General features: G+C 29.5%; 1 protein-coding gene across 3 annotated transcripts in view; it reads right to left on the reverse strand.

Moving 5' to 3' along the window:
• The window catches only part of PCDH11X (protocadherin 11 X-linked), a 663,262-nt gene that overhangs the window by 84,031 nt on the left and 565,729 nt on the right, over positions 1-13,502 (reverse strand). For 2 of the 3 annotated variants that reach the window (XM_084789429.1, XM_084789428.1), the window contains exon 7: positions 7,323-7,346. In XM_084789429.1, the coding sequence (XP_084645555.1) occupies positions 7,323-7,346 (24 nt within the window). Of the gene's footprint in view, positions 1-7,322; positions 7,347-11,454; positions 11,486-13,502 lie in introns of those variants that run through there. The other variant, XM_084789430.1, reaches the window with a different exon arrangement.

Genomic DNA, 13,502 nt, shown 5'->3' on the forward strand with positions numbered 1-13,502 from the left:
TGTAGGAGTCAGTGTTCTTTTTCAACAATAAAGTTATTAAGAATAGACTCAGATCATCAGACATTATAATAAGCATTGTACTGGCTAAATTCATGTCTTCTGGAAGTATCACTAGTTTTTTATCATAAATTAGAACCTTATAATAGGGAGATAGCTAATGTGAGAATTATAAACTTCTACATTTATTCTCTGATTCATTATCACACAGGAACAAAAAGTGACTGAAGAAAAATATATAACAGTTTTAATATGTTGTAAATTAAAAGCATGAAAAGTATTCAACGTCTGTGTCCTTTACCCAATCTGAAAAGCAGTAAATCTATCTCTTATATTTCACTTGCATATCAATAGCAAATTATCTTCTACATATTTAAGTCAATAGTGATATGAGTAGATTTGGTTTTGCAAAGATTATATTTACTATTTTATTGAACATAGTTCTTTTCAATGAATATTTAATTTCCTTACTTTGTAAGGTATTTCTTTCTTCTAATTTAGTAATTTTTCAACATTGGTAAGTGATAATCAAGTGGCAAAATAAATACTTTAGGCTGCTTCAAACAAAGAGCATTGTATAATATTGTTAATAGATTCAGAAATTTCATCTCCTGAGCATGAGCACCATTAATATGTATGTACTACGTAATTTCTGGAGAATCTGTTTAAGAGTTTCACTTTAATTTACTGTTTTTAGATATGTACATTCTTGCTATGACTCATGTTAGTGTAAATGGTATCACTAATATCTGATGTTTTATTTATATGACCTAAGGAAAAGAAATATTTTAATTTTCTGAATTTAATTGTGATAGTGATACAAATAGAATAGTGTGTCCATGGTTCAAATATGGAAGTCAGAGAACATCTTACAGGAGTCAATTTTGCTCATTCTTTAATAGAAGTTTCAGGAAATGAACTCAGCACATCAGACTTGATAGCAAGCATTTTAATTTTCTGATTCATTAACTTTAGCCATTGTTCTTATTTTTGACAAATAGAGAGATGGATACCCCATACAAACACATAGAGAGAGGGAGGGGCAGGGGGAGTGAGTGAGAGAGAACTAGGAGAAAGGCAGGGGAAGGTATTTTCCCCAAGTATCTTATTTTATTTGAATTATTGTAGCCTGGGGAGATAATCTTCTCAAATGAACAAGAAGATTTTTGGACTGTTGTTTGTTGTGTATTCATTTATTACTCCTAGAGTAACATCAAACTAATCTGTGTGCAGGCCAAACTCTAAGTCCTTTTGAAGGACTCAAAACTAACAGTTAAAGTATGGCTGGCTGATAAAAAAGCTATTTTCTTCAAGGCTGCCAAATACAAATAGCCAAAACATTATGAATGTAACATTTATATAATCCCTGATTGTTTTGTGCTTCTTCTTGCTATAGGTAGTTTATTGCACATGTGTCATAACATAAATTTATAAGTAAAAAAATTAAAAATCTTTAATTAAAAAATAAAATAAAAAATATGACTGGCTGAAATTCAGAAGTTTGCTCTTCTTCAATGCCATATTTCTTTGCAATACTGACCATGAGAAAGAACACAGTTTTTAAATTAGTTATCTGTTATGATGGTAACAACTGGAATGTTTTGCTTAAATTAATTTTGTTGTTTTTCTTTTTTGTTCTTAAGAATACAACCACTACATAATTTATAGTTGCTCTCAATGTTCCATATAAAAATGTCAAAAATATATAAAAATATAATCTAAAATTTCATATTCTTTGGCTACAGTCTTTAAAATTTACTTAAAGACAAATATCTTTATGAATTAATAATTTCTATACAATATAATAATGGCTTTTAAGTATGTTTAAGCTTTCTGCAGGTATATGTGAAACTTTCACAATGTCTATGACTCATGGAAATTGTGACAATAAGCAGATGTCAATTACTAATTCCTTTTATTTAATCTACATGCATATTTTAAGCCGGGCGTGGTGGCGCACGCCTTTAATCCCAGCACTCGGGAGGCAGAGGCAAGCCGATCGCTGTGAGTTCGAGGCCAGCCTGGTCTACAAAGCGAGTCCAGGACAGCCAAGGCTACACAGAGAAACCCTGTCTCAAAAAACCAAATAAATAAATAAATAAATAAATAAATAAATAATCTACATGCATATTTTAAAATGTCAACCACATAAATTCAAGCCGTGGAGTTTGAAAAGTGCATTTTATATTCATGGGTTATATTCTCATTGAATGCTACAACAAAAGTTTTATAAGAACAACAATAATAAAATATAATAGTCATTTTTAGAAATTAATATGTGTACTGTCTCCAAAATGAACTTATTTTTGCATGACAAATGATTTCTAATATGCTTCCATTTTTCTTTGTTATGAAAATCATAAAAACAACACAATTTTCTTAGGAGACACATTTTGTCTAGCTCTCCGTTAATGTACAATATATAATGAGTATGTTAGAATTATCTTGTCATAAATTCCCTGCACAAAACTATTTTAAATATTAAAATGTGCAAATCCTAATGCTTTATAAGATTTAATTCTTTCTGTGAATATTTTTCTATGACATGCTTACTGCTAGTCACCAAAAAAACAAAGCTAAAAGAACTTCAATTGATTTGGTTCTATAATATGATAATATAGGTTGATACTAAATAGTAATAAGAGATTAATTGTATAGTTCATGCTATAAATTTGTAATATAAAGCCTATGCATATACATTTTCATTAATGCTTGCCTATAAAAAATAGTGATACCCTGTGCCAGGACACCATTTGCCTAACTTATTGACATTTGAAAAACATCATGGCAATCCTTAATACAGATAATTTACATTTTATGTTAACTCATATTTAATAACTCAGTACTAAGATAAATATAAGTGAGGTAATTCAGATGGCTGAAAGAAAACTTATTTCCTATAGTTTCTTATGCTTTTTCCATATACTTGTTCCTAAATAATAATTCTTAACATAAATTTAGGATTTAAAATCAGAAACAACTTAAATCAAGTGTTTCATGGTGTATAACAGACATTTCAGGGTTATCTGAGACACAAAAGATTTAATATATTGGAACACTGTAAGATGTAGCAAAAATATCGAATAAATGAATTGTTATTACAGTCAGCAGACAAATGGCTACACTTAAACAAACCAGATGAGATTTATGACTTACCAAAAAGAATAAAAAATAGTGTGGCTTCTGACCATGGTATGTAGTTAAGACTCTACTATATAATGAGTGATCATATTAAAAAATACAATATTTAATTAGACAAAATTTAAAGAATGAATTTAGTTGCAATTAATATTCAATAATACTGATTAAGGTTCAAAAACTTTTTAGCACTGTTAATTTACAATATAGGTATATAATTTTATATGATATTACTTTAAGTCTTATGTTATTCAATTTTATGTTTTCCCAGTTTCTATTTCTTAAACATTGAAACAATAAAAGAGCTTGCACATTAAAGTGTGGCAAGAATGACAAATGTTTGCTGAAGGACAGTATACACAATTAATTAAATATAAAAATCCTATGTACTATCAAGTTTTTAAAATTATATTATAACATTTCAAGTTCATATGTTTAATGTAATCTTTAAAATGAAGAAAATGAGTCTGGGTAATCTGCTTAGTTGGTTGAGTGCTTGTCTAATATGTCCTGCATAAAAGCAGATGTTATGCCTCTAATCTTAGCACCCTCAGAGGTTCAGGTTCATATTCAGGTATATATTCTCTTCAAGGCTAGCCAGGTTTATAAGGTTAAGAATTCAGGAATGGGGAAAGAGAAAAGGGAAAATATACAAAGGAAAGGAAATAGAGAAAAACTTTGAATCTTTGATGTTAAGGGAACTCAATGAGTGTACTCATCTAGTCAAGTCTAATACTATTATCAGAAACCATTTGGTCTTGACTCATATTCAAATTCTCATTTCAATCTTCCTCTATGAAGAGTTTATCAGGGGATATTGCTGAGAAAAATAAGACATATATGGAAATAAGACAGACATGGACATACAGGTATCACATATTTTCTTTCATATGCAGAAAAAAGCCTTACTGTAGAAAATGAATTAAGCAACAGAGAAAGGTTTCTGGGCATGAGGTTATTCATAAGATAAATGGATTGAATTTCCGTGATGGCTAATGAGGTTGAACATTTCTTTAAGTGTTTCTCAACCATTTGATATTCCTCTGTTGAGAATTCTCTGTTTAGTTCTGAGCCCCATTTCGCAATAGGGTTATTTGGTTTGGTGGTGTTTAATTTCTTGAGTTCTTTATATAGTTTAGATATTAGACTTTTTGTCAGATTTAGGGTTGGTGAAGATCTTTTACCAGTCTGTAGGCTGTCGATTTGTTCTCTTGACAGTGTCTCTTGCCTTACAGATGCTTCTCAGCCTCATGAGGTCCCATTTATTAATTGTTGACCTTAAGGCCTGGGCTGTTGGTGTTCTGTTCAGGAATTTTTGCCCTTTGCCAGTGTGTTCCAGGCTCTTCCTCACTTTTTCTTCTAACTGATTTACTGTATCTTGTTTATGTTGAGGTCTTTGATCCACTTCGACTTGACTTTTGTGCATGGGTGACAAATATGTGACTAATTGCATTTTTTTTTACATGTAGACATCCAGTTAGACCAGCACCATTTGTTGAACATGCTATCCTTTTTCCGTTGAATATATTTGGCTTCTTTGTCAAAAATCAAGTGACCATATGTGTGTGGATTCATATCTGGGTCTTCGATTAGATTCCACTGATCAACCACCCTATTGCTATGCCAGTGCCATGCTGTTTTAATTACTGTTGTTTTATAGTACAGCTTGAGATCAGGTATGGAGATTCCTCCAGAGGATCTTTTATTGTACAAAATAGTTTCAGGTAATCTAGGTTTTTTGTTTTTCTATATGAAGTTGAGAATTGAACTTTCAACAACTCTGAGATTCCATCTTACACCCAACAGAATGGCTAAGATGAAAAAATTCAAGTGATACCACATGCTGGGGAGGATGTGGAGAGAAAAATACACTTCTTCATTGCTGGTGGGAATGTAAACTAGTACAGCCACTTTGGAAATCTATCTGGTGCTATCTCAGAAAACTGGGAATAGGGCTTCCTCAAGACCCAGCTATTCCACTCCTTGGAATATACCCAGAAGATGCTCCAGCACACAGCAAGAACATTTGCTCAAGCATGTTCATAGCAGCCTTATTCATAATAGCCAGAACATGGAAACAGCCTAAGTGTCCCTCAGTAGAAGAATGGATGAAGAAACTGTGCTACATTTACACTATGGAAATTACTCAGCTATTAAAAACAAGGAATTCCAAAATTTGTGGACAAATGGATTGAGCTAGAAATGATTATAATGAGTGAGTTAACCCAGAAGCAGAAAGACTCAAATCATATATACTCATTTATATCTGGACACTAGCCCAAGGGGCATGTCCCATGAAAGTCTTCACTTACCAGGAAAGTGTGACAGAGGGGAGGACACCCTATTGGGACTTTAGGTAAGAGAAGAATGGGAGAATGGGGAAAAATGGATCCAAGGGTTCTAAAAACCTACAAGAAGAACATTATGATGGGTGGATCTGGGCCCACAGGTCCTACTCAAACTATGGCACCAATGAAGGACAATACATGCAGTAAACTTCAAACTCCTATCCAGTTCTAGCCAATGGACAGGACATTCTCCACAGTTGAGTGGAGAGTGGGATCTAACTTTCACATGAACTCTGGTGCCCAATATTTGACCATGTCCCCTGGATGGGGAAGCCTGGTGGCACTCAGAGGAAGGATAGCAGGCTACCAAGAAGAGATTTGACACCCTATGAGCATATACAGGGGGAGGAGATCCCCCTCAGTCACAGTCATAGGGGAGGGGAGTAGGGGGAAAATGGGATGGAAGGAGGAATGGGAGGATATAAGGGATGAGATAAAAATTTAGATGTCATACGAATAAATTAATAAAATATATTTTTAAAAAGATATAAAAATAAGATAAATAGAAGTGATAATAAATGACAATTATCTATGGAAATTTTTACAACTAAATCCAATAATTTTAAAAAGAAATAAGTTTTTGACTTTGAATCATACACACACAAATGTTCTTATGATTATTATATAGCTATAGCTCCTGTAATGTGTGCTGAAGTAGCTGGAAAATTATAAGAAAAGGACAGTTATAAAATTGTGTGTAATGTTTCCACATTGACCTTATTATGTATCACAATGTTCAATATATAAAGCAATGAAGGATGTTATAAGTAAAATATCATTAAAATTTTAATTTTTTAATAATTCTAAATATTTATCAGACTATGAATGTTGTTTATATAATATGGGCAAAGCAGTACTCTATCTAAACATAAGAAATCTGAAGATCGGAAAACATTCAAAGTAACCAAAAATAATTAATCATATTTTCAAATTCTCATATCAAATTGAAAGAGTAAGGAGATCTGCATATAACTTATTGAATATACTACTGACTTCAGGAAGATGTATACTTTAGTAATTAGTTCAGCTTTCTCAAAATAGCAACAGATTATTGATTGCAGTTTTAAAACTTCCAAAGGAAAATCATAGTTTTTGTATAATAGTAAAAAAATAGGATGGGCATTTTGAAATATGAAGTGAAAATGAGCAGAAATTTATGTGAAGAATTCAAAATATCCAATAACATTTTAAAATTTTGTGAACAAAAAATAATATTATATAAATATTAACTGGTTGCCTAAATTTCATTTTAAAGATATTGCTACTTTCTTAGCCTAACCTTAATAGAGGCTCACAAATAGTATACACAAATAGTGTATTGGGGAAAGTATATCTTATATGCCATTAAAAGAATGGAAAATTTGAGTAATTATTAAACATGCATACAATATAAATGTTTATATATAAAATTAGAAAATAAATGAAAGATAATATTTTGTCTTTAATATTTTCTCAAACAAATATTGAAAATATTTACTTGGTCAGATGAATAAATAAATAATTAAATCCATGTATAACTTGAAAGCAACTATTTTAAGTAAATGACTAGATGATTATATTAAGTTTGTTACATAAAAACTGATGACAAGAAATTGGAAAAAAGAATGAAACAAACAAAAAAGGAAAGAAATTGGAAAAAATATTCAAGTAGTCAAGATAACCAACAATGAATATTATTTTAGATATTAGTTAATTTTAATATCTGAGGCAAGCAGTTAAAATTGTAATAGCTTATGAGAAGTAAAAAAAGCCAAACGTTCTTATAACAAAAACAATAAACAATTCACTTTTAAATGAAACATGCATTTTAGTGAAGTTTTGTGTTTATTTCTACCATACCTTTCTTTAGTCCAGGAATGAAAGCTAAAAAGAGATTTTCATAAAGTTAAACAATATATATATATATTATTCTTCCAAATAAACTATATAAATTATACAATAAATTATATTCCATTTATCCTCATGCCCATTTCACAGAGTGTGTTAACTTAAACAAGATTTAAATACATTACAGTGTCTTCTGTAGTTTGTGTGAATGTGAATTGACGAGGCCTATGTAATAAGTCGTGCTTTCAGCAAGTGATGGTTGCTCCTTTAGCTAACTTTGTGTTTTTACCTATCTATTAGGAGCTCAACTTATGCAAGAAATCTATATATGTCTGTCTTTATTCACTGTGAAAAGAAAGGACAGTACATGAAAAAATTCCATTAGCATTCATGGAACCTCCTACTGGAAACACAGCATTACACCAAAACAGTACATTTTACCTAGAATAGTCAGTCTCCAAAATCTGATGATGAAAATAAAGATAACTACAAACAAATCAATAGATGATATCATGACACAGTGTTTCAGTGGGATTATTTTTACTATTGTTTTAAGAAAAGTTTCATATATCTAGCTTTACAAGTATATATACATATTATACATTTAGAACATGAAGATTCGTGTACATTACAGTCATATTCTAGATAAATACAAAAAGAACTAGGAAGAAATAGATCACTGCTTAAAATAGTATCAGGCAGAGTGTTACCTGCTTGAGTATCCTTAGTGCATACAAAGAAAAAACTTCAAAACAAATGAAATCATCTTTCCCACACTCAAACAACAATATAGAGTTTTGGTAGAATTTAAGCTTATATTTTTGGTGGCAACCAGCCACTATGGAAATCTACTCTTCTTTAAAAGGAATCATTGCCAAGATATGAGAACAACATGTCTTGCCAAATCACTTTGTTGAAGGCAGCCCTTTATAGCAAGTAGTATCAAGATATCAGTGCTTTTATTAATCTTTTAGAATATTTCAACATATATAAATACAAATGTAATCACCATTTCACATAACAATTTAAAGGAAAACTGAGAAAATAATGTATTTTATGAATTAAAATATTGTTTTGGCCAAAAAGATTTTTATTGAAAACAGTAATTAGCAATTTAGTTATATTTTTAAAGAAAGAGGAATATTATTCTTTTAACCTGAAAAATATTGAGACAAAAATATTGTGCTTCAAAAATGAAGCATTCATATTTTAAATAATTCAAAGCCACATGGAGCAAATCTACAAAATCTTCTATCTTTCTGACAATTTTAACTAAAAGAAAAATCTATGATGTATGCAACTGAGTTCATTATAGAAAGAATTATGTGATTATTATATTTTGCTCCTGTTTACCCCAAATAATATGCCTTCTTTAATCAATCTGGTAAAGTCAATATTTCTTGGTTAACACAAATACTTAATAGAGTGTTTTCTCTCTTTTGCAAATATTGTACCTATTCCCAAAGTGAATCTCAAATAAATCTGATGAAATTAACTTTAAAGAAAATATGAAAATATAGTTTATAATCTACTAAAGACAATGAATCCATGATTATGCTAATTATAGAGGCAAATGAACCAGCTTTGATTAGCTGCAAATGTTTATGACTTTGAGTAATTTCAAAAACAAATATTAAAGGGCTAGATGTATTTTTCTTTTACTTTTGAGAAAAATATTTATAAATCAAAATTTTTGAAGTCTGCCTTAAGCTAATCCAAATGCTTAAAACAATTTCTCAAATATTTCACAGCTTTGAATACTCAATATGCTCATAAAGGGAAGAATTCTAAATTAAGATATTGTTAATACCTGAACTGATTTGAATATCTGATCTTTAGTTTCACAGAGACTGATTTTAAAGTCTATTATTTGGTAAAATTTAATGCAGAAAAAACACATACGTCAAAGCCAACAGTGTAAAATCTGTTTATGAATAAATGAAGTTATTATTTTCTTTTAACAATTTTCCCCAATTTTTATCAACTTTAAATTCTTTGTTAGTAAATCTTCTTGGGCTGTGTACATTGAAAAGGAACAGTCATAGGGGAGGGGAATAAGGGGAAAAGAGGAGGGAGGGAAGAATGGGAGGATACAAGGGATGGGATAACCATTGAGATGTAACAAGAATAAATTAATAAAGGGAAAAATTAAAAAAATAGAAAAAAGAAAAGTATTGTGACAAACCTTAATTATTTCTAGAGGCGCAAAATATAATAAAATTTAAAATAACTTTACATTTAGAATTGAAATAATTGACCTTTTATGTCTCATTTTATTCAACCCTTTATTCCATTACATGCTGCATTTAAAATCCTTTTTGACTATTTTTATTTAAAAAATCCTTTTTGACATAAAACAATAGGCCATTAGACCCTTTCATAACATTATTGGATATAGTATTAGAGAAAGAGTGCCAGATAAGTTAAGTTGCTAATTACTGGTGGAAGCCCGTCAGATATTTTATGTGTGTAAGACAATATAACTGGCTATAGTTATTAGAATTTTCACACAGTATACTTTAAGAATAAGATATTTCACTTTATAAAGACTTAATTTTAATGTTATATAAGAAAAACTACACTTATACTACAACATGATTATATTTATATCATGTGTAACACATAATATGGCAAAATATTATGGTAAATTGTAAATAAACCCTATAATTATAATTTCTCAAATAATCTTCTTATAATATATTAATTCACAGGGTATAGATTTACATATGAGGACATATTTAAAATAGATTGTAAAAATTTTATGTACGTTCAATAACTTTCACCAATACAAATGTCAGTTTCCTCAAAGTAATGTTCTGTTAACTTAATGTTTTATTTTCCTACAAAATGATACAGTGAGTTTGATTTATTGAAAGATTTTCATTGTCTTAGTGTATCAGTTAAAATAAATGCCTTTGAATAACAGGAAAATGATAGGCCACATCTAAATTGTAGTCTGTCTCATTTGTTAATGGTATTTTTCCCAATTTAATATATTATAATGTTTTCCCCAAAGAAAGAAGAAAGTTTATTTTTATTATAAATATGAGAATAAAAAGTATTCAAATCTATTTTGCTTCATGTACTGTTGTATGTGTAATTTAGTTAGATATAAATTACTTTAAAATGTATTATTAATGATGGTATCTTTGCATAATTGATGGCCACCGAATTATTTAACTTTGTATTTTAAGTATCAGTGGATAAACCTAACATATGGGAAACTGGCTATAGACCTTAGAAATAAACAAGAAGAGACATTTTCCATGTGGTGAGACATATTTGGTAACTACTACAGGGAACTGATCTTCTTAGATGATATATTGATAAATATTTTATGTCAGCAAAGAACAAAGCATAAAAGACAGTGCCACAAATATGAAGAGGAAATGAAAAGTAGAAGCTTGCTATTTCAAAATGAATTAAATAAAAGCTTATATGCACAGGAAGAAAACGGTCTATGAAGGACTTATTTTATCAGCCTGACAGATTAACTGAGTCCACAAGACATGTTAAAAGGTTTCTTGAATAAACCAAATGCTTTCTGCCTTAGAAATCATCTACACTTCATGATTAAAAGACAGAGATTCAAGGTAATGGCTCTTTGGATGCTTAAAATATAAATATTATATTTTTGGTACTTATAAAAAGAAACCATGTCACTAAGAGATAAAATATGGTTTAAGATCTATTTTTTACATAACAAGGAAGGATATATAAATCTTTCATACACTATACACTTGTTCCTGTATTTGCTTGAATTCCTAAGTATTAATCTCTAACTTTCTTAGCTTCTTTTAGATAGAAAATGTTAAACTTACTTCTAGCCAGAACAAGATATCTATGTAGAAATGAGATTAATATTGCTAAAAACTTAACTGAAATTTATACTGTAAATATAATCCTGAACAACTAGTACATTTATTAACACATGTCAGTCCTTTCCAGTCTTCTTTTACCCATTGTTCACACACAAAAAATTGTGTAACCATATGTTTCCTAGCTTTTAGCAGCAATCCTTTCTTACCCTGTCTGAGTTCTTCTTCTGCATCATGCAGAATATACTAATGTTCCTTTATCTTGTAAGGTTATATCTTATTGAAAGAAAAGTTGTGCTCCAAACAAATGCACTTTAGTTTTAATTGGATGAACTTGAAGTTATACATGCACCGTGTCTATAAAAATAAAAAGAAAATGATAACTAAGTTAAATACTAAATAAACTTGTTGGGAATTTGTTAAAACATCACAATTTTTTTTCATCTTCATCCTTTAATCTTAATTAAAATAAGGATATTAAAATATTAATAGCGATTAAAATACTAAAATTCTAAACAGTATATTTTAATTGTTTTAAATATACTTTAACAAAACCTTTTCAAGTCGAAATGTATCTTCCTCACTAGACTGAATATTATCTCCATGCATGAAAATAGTTGTTTTACATGCAATTTTAAACTAAATACACAACAATTTTCTAAATGATTTACTGTATGTCCATGAAACATTTTCTATTTACTACCAATAGTCAATTCAGTAACATTTAACACAAACAAATCAAGTATATAATTTTGTCCACTTTAGTGGTTACAGAAATGATAATTAAGTATAAGTATTTACAGTAATATCTTTCATTTATGAAAATACCCGTTTGATTATGGACATACAACATTACCAGACCTTACTTTTCAGAAAATTCATGTAACTGGGGTGAATAAATCAGGATGAAAATATTATAATTCATAATTTTTCATATAATCTAAATTAAGAATTTATGTACCATAAAGAAATATAGAATATAGAAATATTTTTTTTGAAATCAATGATATTAAAATGGCACAATGGTTAAGAGCAATTGTTGCTTTTGCATAGGATCCAGATTTCATTACCAGAACACACATGGTGGTTCAATAATTGTTCTTAACTCCAGTTCCAGGAGATCCAAAACACTCTTTTGCTTTCTGCAGGCACCAGGAATATATTTAGTATATATATATATATGTGTGTGTGTGTGTGTGTGTGTGTGTGTGTGTGTCTGTGTGTGTAAAAGATTCATGCATATAAAATAAAAGTAAATAAATCTTAAAAATATTAACATGATGTTCTTAATTCTTTTTTCAATAAATAATAAATTTATTGTTTTTTAAAACTCAATTAGTTAAATATCATTATTAAGTAGACCAATAAAAGGCCATTTCTCTCAGTCATTAAAAATTTTTTTCACTTCAGCATCTTAGAAGTAAACAGAAGAAATAACAATCATATTAAAGATTAAATAAATGTTTCTGTATGCCTAAATGTTTTAAATGTATTATACAGTGAAGAAATAATGCAGGTTAAAAATCTTACATTTAAAAAATATGTAAGTAGTAAATCTAAGCATTTATATTTATCCGTTGAATGAAAACCAAAACTGTTTCAAAAACCCATGCCACAATTACAATTTTTCTTCTCTTCTAATTCCAGTTCATAGTATTTTATTTTCTCTTTTTAAGTAGACACAAGTTTCATACTTATTGCTTAGGGACTTTTTACAAAATAACAGGCATAAGATAAGTAAATAACAAAGATAAGAGCCACTGTTAGAAGAACAAATCATAATTATAAACATAAAAACGTGCACATTTCACAAGTAGTTATAAAAATGGAAATCCATCCAGTCCTAATGCTACAGTTCTCTTTTCTTAGACACTTAGGCAATAGAAGCACTGAAGTTCAAAACCACTCTGGATTACAGAGTGAGTGCAAAGCTAGCTTGCATCCATAAAATAAGACTGGGGATATAGCTCGCTGGCACAATGCTTGCCTAGTGTATAAGTGATCTTGTATCTTATCACTTGTACTCCTAAAAAGAAATATAAATTCAACTGACAAGACAACAATGCATATGCATGATAACATCAACATTGTTAGACATATAGCATAAGGAAAAGGGGAAAGGTGTAATTCTTTTTTTTATTTTCTTGCATGAAAATGGAAAATTGAAACACATACATTGGCTATTATACTTACAAAACAACAAATATTCTAAACATACAGATTCTAGTAGCAAAACTGTTTGAATTTGGAGAGTAATAGCTTGGATTGAACCTTGTCATTTGTCATAATTCATTCTGTGGGTTCTGTAAGACATGGGTTTTCCTAGTGCATTTAAAACTTGGACATTTAATCTGACATATTTAAGCCCCCTTTA

The sequence above is a fragment of the Acomys minous genome (assembly GCF_964271855.1).
Source record: "Acomys minous genome assembly, chromosome: 7".
Lineage (NCBI taxonomy): Eukaryota > Metazoa > Chordata > Mammalia > Rodentia > Muridae > Acomys > Acomys minous.